Source organism: Ichthyophthirius multifiliis (assembly GCF_000220395.1).
Source record: "Ichthyophthirius multifiliis unplaced genomic scaffold scaff_1120509251369, whole genome shotgun sequence".
Taxonomy (NCBI): Eukaryota; Ciliophora; class Oligohymenophorea; order Hymenostomatida; genus Ichthyophthirius; species Ichthyophthirius multifiliis.
Window position 1 is genome coordinate 83261 of NW_004085940.1, and position 21365 is coordinate 104625.

General features: G+C 18.7%; 4 protein-coding genes across 4 annotated transcripts, besides 34 other annotated features; 2 read left to right on the top strand and 2 right to left on the bottom strand. All coding sequences in view use genetic code 6, as the record gives it.

Moving 5' to 3' along the window:
* Positions 1-527: 527 nt before the first annotated feature.
* Positions 528-602: a microsatellite.
* An 860-nt stretch (positions 603-1462) lies between these two features.
* Positions 1463-1518: a microsatellite.
* Positions 1519-5128: 3610 nt separating this feature from the next.
* On the top strand, positions 5129-6480 carry IMG5_190610 (hypothetical protein; the record flags this gene model as incomplete). Its single annotated transcript, XM_004025108.1, has 2 exons — positions 5129-5183; positions 5321-6480. 2 exons carry the CDS (start codon positions 5129-5131, stop codon positions 6478-6480), a joined length of 1215 nt encoding a protein of 404 aa, XP_004025157.1.
* A 273-nt stretch (positions 6481-6753) lies between these two features.
* Positions 6754-6794: a microsatellite.
* Position 6795: 1 nt separating this feature from the next.
* Positions 6796-6838: a microsatellite.
* Positions 6812-6844: a microsatellite.
* Positions 6812-6850: a microsatellite.
* Positions 6851-6898: 48 nt separating this feature from the next.
* Positions 6899-8326, bottom strand: IMG5_190620 (hypothetical protein; the record flags this gene model as incomplete). The annotated part of the gene is made up of 5 exons (XM_004025109.1): positions 6899-7081; positions 7128-7185; positions 7212-7612; positions 7663-8114; positions 8167-8326. 5 exons carry the CDS (start codon positions 8324-8326, stop codon positions 6899-6901), a joined length of 1254 nt encoding a protein of 417 aa, XP_004025158.1.
* Positions 7618-7648: a microsatellite.
* Positions 7723-7768: a microsatellite.
* Positions 8206-8238: a microsatellite.
* Positions 8327-8524: 198 nt separating the features above from the next.
* Positions 8525-8578: a microsatellite.
* A 4-nt stretch (positions 8579-8582) lies between these two features.
* Positions 8583-8637: a microsatellite.
* Positions 8638-8863: 226 nt separating this feature from the next.
* Positions 8864-8899: a microsatellite.
* A 1415-nt stretch (positions 8900-10314) lies between these two features.
* Positions 10315-10339: a microsatellite.
* Positions 10340-11005: 666 nt separating this feature from the next.
* Positions 11006-11038: a microsatellite.
* A 67-nt stretch (positions 11039-11105) lies between these two features.
* Positions 11106-11141: a microsatellite.
* Positions 11106-11145: a microsatellite.
* A 141-nt stretch (positions 11146-11286) lies between these two features.
* Positions 11287-11333: a microsatellite.
* Positions 11334-12082: 749 nt separating this feature from the next.
* Positions 12083-12168: a microsatellite.
* Positions 12169-13503: 1335 nt separating this feature from the next.
* Positions 13504-13532: a microsatellite.
* A 388-nt stretch (positions 13533-13920) lies between these two features.
* On the bottom strand, positions 13921-15312 carry IMG5_190630 (hypothetical protein; the record flags this gene model as incomplete). The annotated part of the gene is made up of 3 exons (XM_004025110.1): positions 13921-13947; positions 14174-14322; positions 15291-15312. The coding sequence occupies 3 exons, from the start codon at positions 15310-15312 to the stop codon at positions 13921-13923; spliced, it is 198 nt and encodes a 65-aa protein (XP_004025159.1).
* Positions 13956-14012: a microsatellite.
* Positions 14487-14526: a microsatellite.
* Positions 14933-14976: a microsatellite.
* Positions 15313-15433: 121 nt separating the features above from the next.
* IMG5_190640 (phospholipid-translocating p-type flippase family protein, putative) lies at positions 15434-19383 on the top strand (the record flags this gene model as incomplete). The annotated part of the gene is made up of 6 exons (XM_004025111.1): positions 15434-16094; positions 16355-17704; positions 17785-18201; positions 18391-18547; positions 18606-18841; positions 19367-19383. 6 exons carry the CDS (start codon positions 15434-15436, stop codon positions 19381-19383), a joined length of 2838 nt encoding a protein of 945 aa, XP_004025160.1.
* Positions 17706-17766: a microsatellite.
* Positions 18225-18323: a microsatellite.
* Positions 18225-18324: a microsatellite.
* Positions 18280-18365: a microsatellite.
* Positions 18280-18382: a microsatellite.
* Positions 18303-18388: a microsatellite.
* A 500-nt stretch (positions 19384-19883) lies between the features above and the next one.
* Positions 19884-19929: a microsatellite.
* Positions 19884-19970: a microsatellite.
* Positions 19971-20061: 91 nt separating this feature from the next.
* Positions 20062-20114: a microsatellite.
* Positions 20114-20162: a microsatellite.
* A 1164-nt stretch (positions 20163-21326) lies between these two features.
* Positions 21327-21365: part of a microsatellite that runs on past the window's edge.
* Positions 21328-21365: part of a microsatellite that runs on past the window's edge.

The window sequence follows — 21365 nt, forward strand, 5'->3', positions numbered from 1 at the left end:
AATTAGCCAATTCGTCAAAATAATTTAATAATTCATATTCCTTAATCTTAATAATGTTCTTAATGTACTATATATTGTATAATTGAAGTTCCTTAAAAAGCAAATATTTTCTTTTAAATATAAACTTATGATAATGAAAGGGAAATAGATTATGAAAATTAAATAAATTATGATGTAGTAGAAGAAAACGAAATACATTATTTTATTTTTAATTTAGAAAAATTAAATGAATATGATAAAAAAAATGTTTTTAATAATAATAATGAAATAATTTGTTCTTTTTAATTTGATCTAATTCCATATCATGGTAATCCAGATATTTATATTAATTATGGAAAATAAGATTAAGATATTTCTAAATTTGAATGGAGCTCTAATTTTGCTTATACTTAAGAAAATATAGTTATTACACCTTAAGAATTAAATAAAAATAATAAAAAAAAATTATTTTATATTGCAATTAAAGGAGTAACTGCATCATCTTATACTTTTTAAGTGTAAAATTAATATATAAATTAAATTTTTGAATATATATAAATATATATATATATATATATATATATATATATATATATATGTAAATATATATAAATATATATATAACTTATTTTTAATTTATGCATATAAATTTTTTTTATTAATATTTAATTATTTTTTTAATAGAAATATTATAAGTAAAAATATATCTTAATAATTATAATTTGAAATTCCGATTTCAGGAAAGCTAGCTAAAAATCAAATTTAAAACTATTTTTTATTTGTATCTGGCTCAGTAAAACGTGAAATATAAATATCATTGTCTGTATCGAAAGGAAACCCAGACTTATATGTAAAAAAATGGAAAAATACATATGATTAATTATTAATTAGTTCATAAGAAATAATTAACTAAAGTTTTGATTTTTACAAATATAGTAAGAATTTTAGAGGAGTAGATTAAATTAGTTTTATTTATGACCCTAAAGAATGTTTTGTTGATTAATATTTTAATCGTATGTAATTTTACAATCGGTGTTTTTGGAACTGAAGACGAAAATATATATCAAATAATTGCCCACTAAGATAATAATGGCGAAATTTCGGAATTAAATGAAAATATTATTAAATATGTTTTTTTAGATTAGGGCTAGTAGTAATTTTTTGTTTACAAGCCATTAGAAATCGATAGTAAAATTAAAAAAATTAGATTTTTAGTGTTTTTTAATTCTGGGTTTGTATAAATGAATGTTGATAGAGATTTTGAAAAAATAAAAAGTTAGGAATAAAATGGTGAAAAATTTAATACTTAATCAAAAAACTCATCTTCTGCAATTAATTATGTAGAATATACTTTAAATGATTTTGCAGATTTGTAAAAGCATACTTATTATTTAAAATTATCACCTTTATAAACTTCTTAAATGGCTTAAATTAAAGTCGAGATTGAAAGAAAATAATAAACTTTAGGTTTTTATATAATTTAATATATATTTATATATATATATATTATATATATATATATATATATATATATATATAAGGGAATAATGATATAAAATTTTAAGAAATAATACCTAATAGTCAAGCATTTTAAGCTGTTTTAGATTAAGACAGTTTTTTTTATGCAAAAATAAGAATGTAATATAAGCATAAGTTATTTTAGGTTAAAATATAAAGCATAGGTGATATATAAGCTTAAGTTTCAAACAGAAAAATATTTTAATTTGATTCTAAATAAAAAGAATTTTTACCTGATAATACTTCTACAAATAATTATAAAAAAATAGTTATTCAAAATGAAACTATATATTTATTTTAAGAATGGTTTTATTTATTAGTTTAAAATGTAAAAATTAATAATAAAATATATATATATATTAATTTTATTATTTAAAAATATTAAAGTTATCAAATAGTATATAATCAATAAATATATAATGTAATTTTGATTATATTAGTTTAGTTTTAAATAGTTTATTAGAAGAAACATTTTATCCAAACGAAACTAAAATATTTTATTAGAGGATATTTTAAAATACGAAAACGTTTACTTTTCAATAATTTCAAGTAGCGGAAATGTAATTGAAACCTTAAATATAACAACTAAATTAAAAATAAACAAAAATGAAATAACCTAAAAAAATGCAAATTAAAATTTTATCGAAGTAAATTCTGAATAAATAAAATAGAGTTGTATATTTGAATTTGAAAAATGTGATATTTTTCTAGAAATAACAAATAATAATACAAAAAAAGAAGGAGAAGAAGATGAAGATGAATTTTTAAAAATATAAATATTAACATCATCTCCTTAAGATATTTAATATATATCGCTATAAGAAACAAATATAGGTTATTTACCATAAAATAATAATAATTAAACTCCGACTAAGATGTATTATTTTTAGTATCTAAAAATGGAAAGTTTGATATATATAAATTCCTATTTACACGATATAAAAGTACTTGTGAAAATTATTAATTATGATTATAGTGCATAAAATTATGATTTTTTCAAAAATCAATTTCCCACTTTTGAAGAGTAAAAAAAAGATGAACATATTTTTTATTTCGAAAGTGAATCTAAAAAAGTACATTTTATTCGAATAAAAGAAGAAACTATGCAAAATTGTTAATAAAAAGGTTGTGTGATTTTATTATCTTTTTATAATGGAAATATATAATAATATTAAAATGATTATTAATAAAATAATATGTTTAAAGTTTCTATTTCTCCTTAATATTTAATAGAAGCGAAAGAAGGTGAATAATTAAATTTCTCAGTTTTAAAAGATTAATATATTTATTTTAGATTTTTTATTAATTCAAATAATTAAAAAAAAATAATTATTACTGTAAATCCTACAGATGATGGAGATCCTGATATTTTCGTAAATAAAAATGATCATATACTACCTACAAAAAAAGAGTTTGATTATAAATCGGATGATGAAAAAGACGATTTTGTGTAAATTTTTTCTGAAAAAAATGACCTTTAGGGTTACTTCATTGTCGGAGTTTATGGAAAAACAAATTGCTAGTTTATTTTTTAATATATGACTACTTCATACTATATAAAATAAATCAATTCTTAAGAAAATTATTAAATTAATATTATTAATTAAGATGAAAATATTTGTTTTTTCCTCTACAAGCATTATTTTTTTAGTGAAATACTTACTAATAATAAATCTACCACTTTTTAAATTCTTATGGATATAGAAAAGGAAACAGATAATAATTTAATGTACATTTTTATTAAAAAACATGATTTAAAGGATTCTTTGGAAACTATATTAGAATAAATGCTTGATGTAAATAATTCAGAAGCATCCTCTAAATATTAAACCGAAAAGGATGTTCTAATCTATAAATCAGAAAATAATAATAGTTAATTGTAATTTTAATAATACATAATAGGTGTTTATGTAAATAAAGTACCTTTTTCAGGTTCTTTGAGTTTAAACACAGAAGGATAAGTAATTAAAATTGAAGAAAATAAATGGAAGCACGCCTATTTATAATAAAATGTAACTTAGACTTTCATTTTTTGGATGAAGGAAGACTTTACAATTAATTTAATTATTTTAAAAGGATCATGTGTTAATATTGAGCTTAATATGGCAAAAAAATTAGAATTTCCTTCAAGAGAATTATAAACAGTATATAAGAATAATATGAAAAACTGCTAAGAAAAAGTTGGATAATATGAATTATAGATTTATATATAAAATGATGATAATAAAGGTTATTTTTATCCTACTTTTTTGTTAAACATAAATACTTTAAATAATAAAAATGAGAAAATAAAAATTTATTTAAAAAGTTCCAGTTTAGAAAACGGAAGGCCAATTTAAATTTCTTTTCCTTTACAAGATTCTCTTAATTAAGTAGAAAATACAAAGACTTATATTTATAAATATTAAAAAAATACTTCCTCTTATCTATATATATATTTAAGTCCTTAATAATAGTTATCTGATATGTTAAAAATTGAAGAAATAAATATCCTTTTTTACCAAAATAGAGAATAATAATAATAAATTTTAGTGCCTTGTATCTAAACTTAAAATATGGGAAAAGGAGTAGTTTAGAAAAAGTTTAATATTTAAAAAAAATCAAATTATTCTATAGTCTTGAAATATACTGGAAATGAAAGTGTTTCTTATATTATTAATTTAAATGATGATTAATCTAGTTTTTCGGAATAAATAATAGTTTAAAAAGATTAAATTTTTGTAGAATTATAAGGTGAGTCTTAAAAAAAATATAGTATGTATGGAAAATAGGGATTTTATTTGCTAATTTAGAATTTCAATTGTATTAATTAATAAAGTTTAGAAGTTTTTTATAACGAAGAAAATAAAATAAAAATATTTTTAGAAAAAAATATAAGTTGTCTTATCATAATATTAATATAATTTAATTTAATGAAGAAGAAAAAGTTTATTTATTAAAAACTAATGAAAACAAAAGTTAGATTTCAAAGTCTTTATTAATAGCTAATTTATATTAAAAATATGAAGAAATTATTTACAATTATATAAAAGTGGGAAATTAGGGAAACTTAAATATCTTTTTTTCAGAAAATTATTAATTTGTAATTGTTTAGTTTTCTTCTCTGGAATGCATTTTCGATAATTGTATGCTTTAACAAAATTCTTCCTTTTAAGAATTTTTCACAATTAAAAATATTTAATATTAAGCTTTAATGGCCCAAAATACATAAAATATTTAAAAAATAGCATTTTGTGGAATTAAAGAAATTGATGATGCCTTTTTTATGGAATAAGATAAATCTATTTTAAAAGACTTTAAAATTAATACATAAGGAGAAATTTTAGAAATAGCTTTTTAAACAATCCTAATCCCTAAAAAAATAGATTCAATAAATATTAATATAGTCGCAAATATAGAAATCTTATAAAAAAATGGAGAAAATTAAACCTTTTAGTTTATTTATAAATAAAATACTATCCCTTTTGTATATGAATAGACATTTGAAAAGGTAAAGTTAAATGAAGAAAACTCTTCTTAAAAAAGTAATTTTTATACTATATTGCTTATATTTACTAGCTGCTTTTTAATTGGCATAGTTTTCTTGCTTATTTTTAAATATAAAAAAGTTAAGAATTAATTACATTTTGAAATGGAAGATGTTAGAAATGTAGCAAATAGAAAAATTGATATGACAGATATTTATAGTGAATGAAATAAAATAATATATTTTTATTAAGATAAATAAATATTTAAAGAAAATATTAAATAAATTTAAACATATATTTTTAATTTTTTTATTAAAAGTATATATAAATAAATAATTTTAATATTATAAAAAAAGAATACTCTTTATAATTTCCAACAAAAAATATGTTTTTTAGAAATTTAATCCCTAAATATACTTACAAAACTTTATCTGCAGAAAGTTATTTATTCAACCAAAGAGATTCCAATTTATAAAAAAAATCGCGAACAGCCGTTCTAAAACCCCTTCACGGTTGCAACCACACCGAAGGTTCATCCGACGAAGTTCATTTATTAGGCGTTCCATTAACAAAACATCAAACCAATCCGACATAATATGATTCGATATCTCCTTTATTAGAAATAAACCAGCCAGATTTGATTTTTGTATAAATGGACCCAGCCCCCTATGTAGCCCGTTAGCGTTTTCTAGCCCATAAATGTGCCTTGAAAGAAGTTGAAGATTATGAGTAAAACGCTGTGCATATAATAGATCCTACTAAGCCATTAGATTGGGAAGAATGCGTGATTAATTTGACTATTTTAGATATGTTATAAAGGAATTAAGCACATACAGAGTTTAAATATATAGATACATTTAATACTTTTTCATATCCTTATTTATAAGAAGACGCCTAAAAAAGCCATAAAAAATTATCCAAACCTTTTATAAATGCAATAAACGAGCATATTATATATAAAAATTACTCCCAATACCCTGATATTAATAAGACTTTATTTACTGGATTAATGGGAAAATAAAAAGTGCTTCTAGGTGATATGCCAGAATAGTTATTGAGATTGATTCTAGGAAACACAGTGGATATTTAAGAAATGAGAGATTTATTTAAGTTTTTGCTTTTAAAAATGAAGGAACTTAAATAGCCAATTTCTATGAGAGATGCAGCTTATAATTTTTTACCTCATGTATTTAATTTACCAAGAGACTTATATATGACCGCGATTTTAAAAGAAGCTTTTTAAGCTTGTTAGTAGATTGTAGCTGTTGTAGGGATACATCATATGAATCCTATGATATAGTATTGGGAAGGGGCTCCCTCGGGAATTAATTTTAGCGAAGCTACAAGAATTCCAGAAAGGATAAGGGGAGAAACCGATGAAGTTTTGATTGAAAATAGGCTATTATGGATGTTATTTTAAGCACAAGAGTCTGGGGCGAAAAATACATTGCTAATCCATTTCTTTATATAGAGGAGGATATTACAAAAATTAAAGAAGCGGAATTTTAGACGATGAAGAAATGCTTTTATTTATATACGAAAAAATATTCGTCATTTAAAAATTAATTGATTAAGGAATTACCACATTACAAAGGATTTTAGACAGATAAAATTTATATTGGGTAGAGTGTGGCGGATGTTTAGGATATTTATAACAATATTAAATAATAAAAAATTAATAAATAAAATAGTTTGGTTAGTTAAAATGAACTCGATTAAGGAAGTTCGGCTAAAAATTAATAATAATAGTAATGAATTTTTTTATTAATAATAAATATATCTTTTTGTAATAATTTTTTTTTCTTTTAATATAATTTTTGTTTTATTTAAGAAAATATAAAAAAATTATAAAATAAAATAAAAATAAAATAAAACAAAAAAAATAATTTAATATTTAAGATATAATATTTAGAATTTTATAAAAAAAATAAAAATCAAACAGCAGGATTTCTATGTAAATAAGGTAAATTATTAGGATCGATTTCATTTTTTCTTAAAGTAGTTTCTTTATTAATTGTAATTAAAGGAGGACTAATAAATCCTTTATTAATATAGTTTGATGCTTCTCTTTCCAATAGCTTTCTAATTGATTAATTAGAATGTACATTACCTAAATGCTTTTATTTAAAAAAATAAAATAATTAATAAAAAAAAAAATAATACTTTATAATTTCTTAAAACTTCATCAGCTACATGTTTAGCTATTTTTTCTTCCATAGTACTAACTATACTTTTATCTCCACTAACCTTTTATTTTATTTTTTATAAATAATAAATAAATAAGAAAATTAAAAAATTTAAACAGATTTATCCCAATCTTTTTTTTCTTAAATTAATTATTATTTTAATGTATTTATTGCCTATTATGTTTTTTCAGATTAAATAGAATGACATTCAGAATTTTAAGAAAAGTTAGATTTTAAATCTTCTTATTAATTATTTACTTTATTTTATAATATATTTTTATTTTTATAATTTTCAATTGCATTTTCTTTCCAGTTTTTCTTTTCTTATAACTTCGATATGCGACTTTTTAATGCTTTTATCATAGATTATACTTCTAAATCATTAATAAATTAATCATAATCTAAACCATTTACAAAATCAAGTAATTCATCACATTCTTTATCTTAATTATTATCTTATTCCTATTTTTTTTTGATTTTTTGTTTTTTTGTTTTTTTTATTATTATTTAACTTCTTAAGTTAAAGCCCATTTGGGTTTTTTTAATGATTATTTATCTTCTTTAACTTATTATTTATCATTTTCTATTATTTTTTTATCATTTTCAATATTTTATTATTTAAATTCGTTTATATTATCTTCTGTTAATTTAAAAGGTTTTTATTCTTTTTATTATTAAGCATTTTTTTCTTCGTCGTTATCTTTTCTTAATATATTATCTATATTTTAATTCAATTTATCGAAGTCACTTTTCATTTTTTTAGTTCTTATTCTATCTTTTTATGCTAATTCTTTCACTTTTTCAAATTTTTCATTTTATTTTTATTTATTTTCCTCTATATCTTCCTTTTTTATTATCATTTTTAACTTAAACATATTCAACCAATCTTTATGTCTTTATAAAGCAGGATTTAATTCTATTTTTATTTAAAATATTATATAAACCATAATTATATTAAATTGTACTTTTTTTTTTTTTATTTATAAATAAATTCTCTTTTTTAACAGGACAAAAACCTAAGCAAGAAGCTCCTTCGACTCTTGAACAAAATGGTCTTTTATTTTTTTTAAATTTTATTTTTTTTAAATATTTTAACTTTTCAGTAGGAGCCTTTAATTATTCGTTTGGACGACTACAAAGCATTACACCTTTATAATTATTCATGTTTCCTTCCATATTTATTTAAGTAATTTATTTGTATATATATGTTATATATAAATATATATTTTTAATTATCAATTAAAAATTTATAAAAAATAATGAATTGAAAATGCGAATATATTTAAATTTTATTTATAAAAAAGTTAGATAAATAATAATATATAAATATGAATAATTTTAAAATAAAATAATTATTTAAAATAATTGCGTATTTATTATATTTCAAAATATTCTTAAAAATATTATATTTATAAATATTTAATAAAAATAAATATAAATATATATATATATATATATATATATATATATATATATATATATAATATTTTCAAATTCTTTCTTTCCATTCAACACAAATATTATTTTAATGTTAGTTTTTATTAAGCTTTAAATCACTTTAGCTTAAATTAGATTCATCATCACTGTTAAAATATTGTTTTTAACTATTACTTTTATATTTTTTTATATAAAATAATATAATAAATAAACCTGCTGTTTAATTATTCTATATCTTCGTTTATTTTTTACATATTTTCATTTTATTTAGTACTCTTTTTATAAATATTTTTATAAAAATTCTTTATAAAATTATCTTATTTATATTTAATAATTAAAATTGTAACAAATACAACTAAACTTATGATTATAAAATTTATTATATAAATATCATTTTTGCTATTTATATGAATAGTTAATCTATTATAATAATTGAAATACATGGTTTTCATTATATTATATTATTTTTAGACTAAAAATATGATTTTGTTTTATTCCATTAATTTTTAAATTAACTATTATTTTTAATTTTAATTGTCATTTGAATTATATTTTTCGAAATTTACTTCTTGAATAGGTTATTATGTTTAATATTACATGCAATTTATTACTTTTATTATAAAAAATAAAGTCAAAAGAAACTTTTTCTTAAACATTTTTTGTATTTTGTATATTTTTTTATTTACGTTTTTTTTTATTAAAAGCATATATTTAACATGTCTTAATTTTTATTATATTAGTTTTATAAAAAGTATAGTAAATTAATTATTTTTTTAAAAAAAATTAAGAATTTTTATTATTATCGCTATAATTTTTATTATTTTTTTATATTTAAAATATTTTAATGTCTAAAAACATTAATAAAATTACAAAAACAAAAAAATATAATTTCAAGCCCTATACTATAAATAATCCAAAAAAATAGCAGTTTATATAAGTAGTATTTTATCATCATAGGTACACTAATTTGGAAAAGTGATGCCAAATCTATCAGCTGACGTAAAAACTTCCTAAATGGAATTCGTATAAACATTATCTATAGACCCTCCAGTATTAAAATATTAAGCATCTTAAATAATATAATTAATTTTTTCGCATCCTAATTTTTAGAAAGGAAAACACATCCCATTTTGAAAATATTTACTACTAATTCTAAACTTCACATTTTCGTCTTTATCTACAATTTCTAATTCCACTAGTGGACAGTAATTTTTGTTTTTAGGGCAAAAAATAGGACCGTAACATGGTACTTGTATTCTTCCTAATAATTTACCCTAAGAGTCCGCTATTATCATATTAGGTCTGTCACAAGGACAAGTAATACAATTAAATAAAGGAAAATGACATTTATATTCGGAATATGTTGTGGCTAATTTTTAATTATTTGATGTTACTAGTATTCCATTGAATTCTCGACCACTTCGTGCTAATTATCGGAAACAAAAATGCGAATGTTCTTTGAAATAACCTAATTGCTTTGGAGCAGTAGGGAATTTAGAAAACTAATAATTCGAGTCTGTTTCATATATATTATATTAGTTTTCTTAATTACAACACAATAGTAATTCTTTATAATGCACTTTTTAATCTATTATTACATGATTTGCATTTAATAAAGGAACTGTATATTAATTTTGCAGGTTTATTTATATGTTTTCAGTGTCAAAATATTTTTTTACTTTATCGAACATTTTTTTTAATTTTTTTATTTATTTTATATATATAATAAAAATTAAAAAAAATTAAAAAAAAATACTAATCTAAAATATTATATTTATTTATTTTTTTAAAAAAAATGCACAAAGGAAAGTAGTCTTTTTGGACTGATTCCTGAAATAATGTGCTTCTTCCTAATAAGTTCTCTTAATTCCAGGCAGTATCTTGAAAAAATTGCTTACGCTGTTCATTTAAACATTAGACCTCTGAAACACATTCCACACCAGACGTATCATAGCGCATTAGCTTATTATCAAAGAATAAATATTGTATTTTGCCTTTAATTAGGCATAGATTAAGTTTTTACGTATGCTGATTATAGAAGTCCTACATCTCATAGTATGCTATTGAAGTCTTTTTTGAACATTGTATCTATCTATCTAAATAAGAGGATGCTTTTTCCTCTGATGCTCGCGCAATCTTTTTAGAGGAGGAATTTCGGAAGTATTTGATCCATAGACTATTATTATTGGCTCTCTCTGTAGAATCGCGTCTGCTGCTTTTTAAATTTTTTTTAATGAAATTAAAATAGAGAATTTTTTTTTTTAAGAAATTAAGAACACCTATGTTTCTGTCAAATTTAAAAAATAAAGTAAGATAATAAATAAATACATATAAATAAATAAAAAAAAAAAGTATTAAATTCGATAAAAATATTAAAATTATATAAATTGTAATTATTTCTGTATTTTTTTTATTTTAATATATATATATATATATATATATATATATATACATCTTTAGTTCAACATTTAATCTAATATTATTTTTAATTTTTCATCAATATATAATAAAAATTTTTAAAATATAAAAATACAAAACTATAAAAATATAAAAACTATTTTCTAATCATTTTTTTAAATTAATGTTTTCCTAAGTATAATTTTTACAGGAAATATTATTTATAAATTAATTAAATATTTTATTTTATTTATTATTATATAATTTCTGATTTTCTTCATTGAAAAGCATTTACAACTTATAATATTTATAGTTTTTTTAAATATTATTATTTTTTAACAATATTTATTAAAAATCCGAAGTAATATTTTATTCTTGAGTTAAATAAGATTTTATATTATATTTAGTATAAAAACTTTGATTCCTTTAAAAATATTACTTACTATTTTATAGTAATTAATTAAAATTAATAAAATTATATTATTTGAATATATTATATTTTAAAAAGTTATTTTTTTATGAATTAAAGTTATTTTTCATAAACTATTAAATTTATTTAGACTAATTTAATTTATTAGAGTAATAGCCTAAAACGGGTTAAGTTTAAATAACTTTTTTTATATTTTAAATAACATCAACATCAATATGACCTTTAAGATGTTCTATATCTCCATTTTTAAACTTACTTTAAAATTAACGCTTTAATTTTTAATGAAATTATTTTGTAAAAAGGTCTTCTTTTTTTAATATGGAGACTTTTATGTTTTTCTATTCATGAATTCCGTTTAACTATGTACTGATTTTACATTTATTTTAACATTAGTTGAATGACTTTTGCATTTATTATTTTTTAAAATTGAAGTTAATTATTTATTTTTAAGATTAACTCTTTCTTCATGTTCAAATTTATTACTACTTTTTACAACAAATTATTTTTCTTAAGTTAAATTTTCTATTTAAAGAGAAATAAAATTATTTTTTATTGGCGTTTAAAAAGATTAAGCTGGATAAATATTATCTTCATTTGTATTTTATATAATTTAATTATTTGTATTATAAAGAATAGTTTTATTTTATTTGTAATCAAATATAATAAATTTATTATTATTATTATTATTATTATTATTATTATTATTATTAATAATATCATTGTTATTATTATTAATTTTATCATTGTTATTATTTTTTTCTTTATCGTTTTCTGTTATTTACTATTCATGTTTTATCTTTTTTTAATCATTAAATTATAATTTTTCACTTTTTATTTGATTATCTATAATTATTTAATTTTTAAATATACTTTAATATTAATTAAGATTTTAATTTTAGATTTAAGATACATTGTAAAAAGTATTTTATTTCTATTATTTTTTTTATGATTAATAATTTATATTTTAATTTTTTTATTTAGTTTCGCTATGTTATGTATATTATTATTTTTATTATTTTGTATAAAATTTATTTTCAAATTTTTATTTAACCTTTTTTTCTTAATATTAAGATTTAATTTACAGTCTATTAAATTATTAATCCCTAGTAAAATATATCCTTTTGTTGTTATTTATATTTAAATTAATTAAATATAATCTTTATTATTAATTTTTTTTTTTCGTATTTAATCCTTGAATTATTAAATCGCGTGTTATTCCTTTGTACATGAAATTATCCTAAAATTGATTTTCGTTCAACATCATTACTAAACCTCCTTAACCACTAATACATTTGACACTAAATTTTCTATTTTATTTTTATATAATCTCCTCTTCTCCAAAATAAAATCCTTTTGTCAATATAAACATCTTTTTTTGTTAATTATATATTATATTTTTTAAAGTCATATATATTTTAAAATATTTTTGTTTTTTTTTAAACTTTGCCTAATGTTGAATAACGTTTTTAAGATAATATATTATATTAGAAACAATCTACTTGTTATAATTAAATTTAGTTTTCTTCCAATTCATTGTGTTATTAAAATATCTATTTTTCAACCTAAATACAACAAAATATATTTAAATTAAATAAAAAGTTAAATTAACTAATATACAATAAAATCGCCATTTAAGATAATATAAAATTAAAAATTTTATTAGTTTTCCTTATATACATATTCATCCTTTTAATAGCTAATAATTAAAGACTTTGAATATAAATTATAAACTTCATTCAAATTCCAAAATTAAAAAATTGAAAATTAAAGAATTTCATTTATAATATTTAATATTTCTTCTTATTTTTATCGACCAAAAATATTATTAAAATTTTCTTTTGAAATAATTCCTAAATCACAATCTTCTAAACAAATAATAGATACGGTCCTTGGTTTATTATTTATTAAAGATAGTTCCCCAAAGTTATCAAATTATTTTAATTATTTCACAATTTAAAGTTTCTATTGTTTATTATTTATTTCTTAACAACTAATAAGTGATAATCTTTTATCTTAATTTCCTTATGTAATTCCCACTATTCCATTTAAAATAATATAAAATTCATTACCGATATCACCTTAAATAGAATATTTTTTTATTTATTTTTTTCATTTATTAGCTAAAATAATTTTTAGTTTTTTAATAACCTTAATGAAATATAAATTAATTTTTTTTATATTATTTTAGAAGCATGCATGAACAACAAAGTTATTATACATTATTACCATATTATTAAAATAAAGGAATAATTTTAGTTTGTTCAACTAAAAACTATATTTCTATTTATTTTCTTTAATTTTATGGTTTACTTAAAATCTTTTTTATTATAATTTATTTTTTGTATTTTTTTAAATAAATTTTAATTGCTTTTATATAAATTACTTTACTTGTATTATTTAATTAATTTAGAAAGATGACATTTTTATTATTTTTAATATTTAATGAATAATAAAAAAAAAAATAGTTTATTAATAATATTTAATCTTATAGTAATTAAATACTTCTTCATAAATTTTTATATACAAAATTAGGCTAATTATTATAAAAGAAAAAAAAATATAAATGAAAAATAATAAAAAATTAAAAAATATATAAAAATTTATTTTATATTATATCAATAAAAATAATAAAGATCATATAAAAATTCATATTAATTTTTATATATATATTTAATGCTATTTTTTCTTTCGTTTCATTTTGTTAAATATAAGAAAATAAGGAAATTTGATTAATTTCAATTTATTTATAATAATTCAACATCGAAGATTAATGTAGCTTTTGGTGGAATAACTCCTGGATATCCTTATTCACCATAAGCATATTAATAAGGGCATGTAATAGTAGCTCTTTCACCTAAAGAAATCTATGCAACTCCTTCATCCCATCCTTTTATAACTTAGCCAGCACCTAAAACAAATTAGAAAGGTTTTTTTTATCTCTTGAAGAGTCGAATGTTTTTCCATCAGGAAATGTTCCAACATAGTGAACAGTTACTTTTTAACCTTGCTTGGGGTAAGTTTTTCCATCTCCAGGGGTTATAGTTTCTACTTTAAATTATTGTCCTAATTACATTTTTTTATATGTTTTTTTTTTTAAATATGTTTATTTTTTGTTTAATGTAAATCACATAAATATAAAATTATAACTCCAACGAAAAAAAATAATATTTTTTAATTATTTAATATAATTATATTTAAATCAAAAAATATCTTTTTATAATTTATATTTCAATATAAATAATAATTTTTATACGAATAAAATATTATAATAAATTAAATAAAAAGATCAAATATAAATATATATTATAAAAACATAAATATATGAATATTTTTTTTTTTTTTAATTTATAAAATTTTTCGGAAAATTTTTTTATAATAATATATTTTTATATTTTTGGATTTTTTATAATCTTTTATTTTTTGTTTGTTTGTACCGAAGTTAATTGGTATTTTAAATATTTAATTTGTTTTATTAACATTAAATTAAAATATTTTTTACTAAGAAATTTATTTTTGATTTTAAAAATTATAATAAATAATTTAAAAATAAAAAAATTATTTATTCTTAAGTATAAATTTAGAAATAAAGTTTAACTTATAAAAAAAATATATAAATGAATCATTTTTTTTATAAATATTCTTATTATATAAAATTTAATTTTAAATAATAAAATATCGAAATATTTTAATAAAAATTGTTTTCTTTATATCTTAAATAAATATATAATTAATAAAAACTAATTATAATTTTAAGAGATTTTATTTTTTAATTTAACATAATATTTTAAAATCTATATTTAAATTTAAAAAAAAAAAAATATTTATTTTTAATAAATATAAATTATAAATATGTAAATAAAAACCTAAATTTATAACCTAAAAAAATATTTTGAAGCATATGATAATATATATAAAAAAAAATATAATTATTATTTTATTTTAATTTAAATTTTATATAATTATTTTTAATTACAAATATTAGCAATTTAAAAAATAAAAGAAAATAAAATAGAAAATTTATGTGTAAAAAAAGAAGACCTTTAATTCATAATTAAACTCGTGAATTTTCTTTAACAATAGAAGAAAATCAGATAGATTTAGTGAATTTAAAATATCCTTCGAATTTTATAATATCATCTCATTATACTTTAATTAATTTTTTACCTTTATCTTTTTTTCTTTAATTTAAAAGATATGCAAATATATATTTTTTAATAGTAGCAGTATTTTAATCAATTCCAAGTATTTCTCCTTTAAACCCAATATCAGCTATAGCACCTTTAGTATTTGTATTGGGACTTTCAATGATGCGAGAAGGTGCAGAAGACTATTACAGATATAAAAGCGATATAAAAATAAATTCAAATTAAACAAATTAATTATTTTTAAAAGAAAATATTTTTGTAGAATAAAAAATAAAATGGGCAAATGTTTAAGTAGGTTAGATTTTAAAAATTTATAACGATTAATGTTTTCCAGCAGATTTATTATTATTAGACACAAGTTATAAAAATGGAATTTGTTACGTAGAGACAGGGGCACTAGATGGGGAAAAAAACATGAAACCGAAAAGTGCATTAAGAGAGACTTATGCATTATTTAAAAATGATTTAGTGGACTAGATTAAAAATATATAAATTAATGCAGAACCTCCAAATTAAAATTTATATAAATTTGAAGGTTATTATGAAGGGTTATTTGTAAAAAATAAATAAAATTTATAGTTAATAATTATTTTTTATACATACATATATATAAAAAAATTATATTTTTATAAATAAAAAAAAAGTAAACTGATATAAATAACGAAAATAAAATAATTTAATAACAAAAAATAAAAAACAGTAATAATGTTAATTACAGTCCTCCTTAATAACTATCAAATCAAACAAATAGTGTATTAAAATTAAATATGGGAAATAATCAACTTAAATAATAAGTAACAATAAAAGTATTAGCATCAACAAAGCAATTATTATTAAGAGGAGCTTTTTTAAGAAATACAGACTATATTTTAGGAGTTGTAGTATATACAGGAAAAGATACAAAAATAATGAGAAATTCTGAATTGCCAAAAAATAAAATATCTGACATGGAAAAAACTATGAATACATATATACTTGGAATTTTAATTTTTTAATTAATAAGTTCTTTTTTTACTGCTATTTTAAGTTATTTTTCGAATTGTAATTATATGGATGATTAATTGTATTTAAATTTTACAAGTTCTTATGTTTTAGATTGTTTATTGAAGTTTTTTACTTACTTTTTATTATATAATACTATGATTCCTATATCCCTTATTGTATCACTTGAAATGGTAAAAGTAACTCAAGGATATTTTATATAAAAAGATAAAGAAATGTACTGTAAATAGAAAGATATATGGCCTTAAGTAATGACAACTACTATAAATGAAGAATTGGGACAAATAGAGTATGTTTTTTCCGATAAAACTGGAACTTTAACCTGTAATGAAATGGAGTTTAATAAAAGTGTGATTGGGACAGAATTATATTAAGGGTAAATTGAAAAAATGAATGTTAAATTTAAATTCCATAGTCAGTCTTTGTCTAATCTTTTAAAATTAAATAATCCGCATAATAACTATGATGTAAATTTGAATTTAGTTTCTAATGATAATAAGGTCAAATTTACAATAAAAAGTTAAAAAGATTTGGCTTTTGAGTATTGGAAGTTACTCTCGTGTGCTCATGAATGTATTATTAGTGAAAATAAAGAAACTGGAGATATAGATTATTAAGGACCTTCTCCTGATGAAATAACTTTAGTGGATGCAGCTAGACATATGGGATTTAAGTTTACTGGAGCTTCTAGTGATACTATTGATGTGAATATAAATGAAAACAAATGCACTTTTTAACTTTTGAATACTTTCGAGTTTGATAGTACGAGAAAAAGAATGTCTGTAATTATTAAAGATGGAAATTTATATAAAATGTATATTAAAGGGGCTGATAATATTATCAAAAAGCGACTAAGTGGTTAAAAACCGTAACCTTTTTTGAAAACTATCGAAAATCATTTATCCAAATTTAGCATCGTAGGGCTTAGGACATTAATGATGGCGATGAAAATTATAAGTGAAGATGAATATCTATCATTTAAATCAAAATATAATTCATTTGCAGATAGTAAAAATAGAGAAGAGGATGTGAAAAAATTAGCTGATGAAATTGAAAATGATCTTATTTTAATTGGTGCGACTGCTGTAGAAGATAAATTATAAGATAGAGTCACAGAAACCATATATGATATGATAAAAGCTAGTATTTTTATTTCTATATATATAATATTGTTTATTTATATAGAAATATATTTATTATTTATAATTTTTTTCTTTTTAAAGATATAAAAGTATGGATGTTAACAGGGGATAAATTAGAAACAGCAGAAAATATCGCTAAAAGTTGCAAATTAATATAAAGTTAGATGAAAGTAATTTAGATATCAGAATAAAATGAAATAGACCTCAAAAATAACATTTTAGGAAACGCGATGTAATAATTCTAAGAATGCATGTAAAGTAAAATTCAAAAAAGTCTTCTAGTTGAAGGGGAATCATTGGCAATTATTCTTGATGACGAAACACTTAAACAGGCATTTTTGAAAATTTCATAAGATTGTGAATCTGTTGTATGTTGTAGGGTTACACCGAAATAAAAGGCTTTAATTGTGCGTTTAATAAAGGATGGTATTAAAAAAATTACACTTGCAATAGGTGATGGAGCAAACGATGTAAATATGATTTAAGAAGCACATATAGGTAATATTTATAAATTATTTTTTAAATTAAAAATAAATAAATAAATATATTATAAAATTAAAACTATATATAAAATTAAAATATAAATAAATATGAATAAAATATATAAAAATAAATATATATTATATATATATATATATATATATATATATATATATATATAATTATTAATATATATATATTTATAAGGATGTGGTATATTTGGAAATGAGGGAATGTAAGCTGCTTAAAGTTCTGATTTCGCTTTCGGAGAATTTAAATGTCTTTGGAGATTAATTTTGGTACATGGTAGATGGTCTTATATTAGAATATCTGAGATGATTTTATATTTTTTTTATAAGAATATGTATGTAAATAAAATTTTATATATTTATTTAATTTTTTTTTGTATTTAATAATTTTAGGCTTTTTACAATACCATAAATGTATTTTGCGTTTTTTAGTGGATTTTCCGGTTAAACTATATTCGACGATGTTTATATTACTTTATATAATTTAAGTTTTACAGCCTTACCATTAATTGCTAGAGCAGTTTTCGATTAAGATGTTAATTATAAAGTTAATGTTGATTAAATTATTAAAGGATAGAAAAACAATGAAATAAATAAAATTAATATCTAAAAAGAGGTTTACGCAGCTAGTAAAATTCCTAGCTTTTATTATATAGGATAACGAAGAACTATTTTTACAGACCTTAATTTTCTTAATTGGTTAATTTAAGGTATTATACATAGTGTGTTTATCTTTTTTATCTGCTATTTTGCTTTTAATACAAGTACTTTTTATAAAAAAGGCTTTTAAAGTGATTTATGGTAATTTTCATTAATAAATTTCTCATCAATAATATTAGTATTTATAAAAAAATAAAAAATTTAAATAATATATAATAAAAAATATAGGTTGCAGATATAAAAGTAGCAGTATATACAAGATATTGGACATGCTTTAATATTTTTGCATTTTTTGGAACTAGTATAGTTGTTTATTTCGGATTTTTATTCGCAAGCCAAAACCTAGAATTTAGTTAAGTTTATTTGACTCCTTATCTATTATTTTAGGCTGTACATTTTTATTTAATAATGATTTTTTCAGTTGGAGTGATATTTGCATTTGACGTTCTATTAGTTATATATGAATAATTTATAAAGCATCAATAAATAATTAGAATAAAAAGATTTATGAAAAACGCTTAAATAAAATTCGAAAAGAAACCTTCTTGGATAGAAAAAGAAAGTCTTTTTAAATCATTTTTTTAGTTAAAGTCTTAGTAATTAAATCAATGTGCTAATGGAATTAATGGAAATAAAGAGTAAAATAAAAAAAATAAATCTTTAAAAGATATAGAATTTATAAAAGATGAAGAAAATATAATGTATGCATCTAATATGTAAAATGCTTTAAAAGTTTATAATTCTATTGATAATAAAAATTAAAATCTTTAATATAATACAAAGAACAAGAATAATGGAGTTAATTAATAAGATGAAATTCAATATAAATTAAACCATATTTCAATTAATCGAGTTTCAGTTAATTAATATGATGAGTTATTTAAAATAAATTAGAATAATATAACTGGAATATAATTAATTTAAGGAATATAAGATGACGTTGGAACAAAATATTAATCGCCAATAAATTAATCGTTTTCATAAACAGGTAAAAAAATGTGAATTATTAAAAATAGTATATAATATATATTAATATAAAATATTATAATAAATAAAAACTATTTAGTAAATATAATATATATACATATATATATTATACTTTAAATTTTGTATATTATAAAAATAAAATGTATTATGTTTTTTTTATATATAATAAACAAAAAAAATTAAATATATATAAATAAGAATTTATATGTATATATATATATATATATATATATATATATATATATATATTTATATTTTATTTTATTAAATTATTATTTTTTTATCTTATTTAATTAATTATTTAAAAAAAATTATTGTTTATATATAAAAAATAAAATTAAAAAATATTAAAGATTATATTATATATAATGAAAAAAAATTATTAGAATAAAGTTTTAAAAATAATTATATTTAAAAAATGATAGACAAACAATAAAGAAAACATTCTCATATACTTCCCTCATCTTTATTATCTTCAATTATAACAACAATTATTTTAAACCCATTAGATGTTCTTAAAGTAAAACAGTAAAAAGTAAATTAATGTTAAATCCACAACCAATATCAAACATCATAATTAAAAAAATTCAACGTAATAACAAGAATAAACGAATGTCTATGCTTGGATAAAAAAACATTAATAAATTCAATTAAATAAATAAAATAAAGAGAAGGACTTAAAACATTTTTTAGTGGTTTAAAAGTTTCTTTATACTCAAATACATTATCAACTGTTTCTTTTTTTTATTTATATGAGACCTTTTCGAAAATAATATAACGCGATTATATAAATTCGAATTTATATACGCCTTTATTATCTTCTATATGTTCGAGATCTATAACTACTTTTGTGTTTTATCCCTTAGATTATTTAAGGACCATTTAATAAGCTTAAGTAAATTAGAAAAACTTTGGTTAAATTTTTAGCGAATAAAATTAAGAAATTTTAAAATAGAAGTAAAATGTAAAATATTTTGTTGGATTTATGACTACTTTTTAAAGAGATATTTTATTTAGTGCAGTTTATTGGATTCTAGTGGAGAATATTAGAGGTTATTCTTTTTAGTTTTTTAATTAAAATAATTCTTCTGGAATTATTATATTTTGTAATTTGGTTTCGGCATCAGTTTCAGGGAGTTTTACGGCTATTCTTACTTAGCCTTTGGATGTGATTAAAACAAGAAGGTAGTTGGATTCTGAGTATTAGAAGCATAATACAATCAAGATTATGTAACATATTATAAATAAAGAAGGGATTTTGGGATTGTATGTAGGAATTAGTCCAAGAATTATAAAAACTATTGTTGCTTGTAGTTCTATGATAACATTATATGAATACTTTTTAAACATTTTTAAAAAAATTTATTGATTGTATATACATATTTTATAATTTATAATAAATATATTTATTTTATATATATGTAAATTTATATTTAATTTTATTCAATTTAGGCATTTTATTTTGTTATATAATATAAAAATTATAATAGTAAAAATTTAAATAAA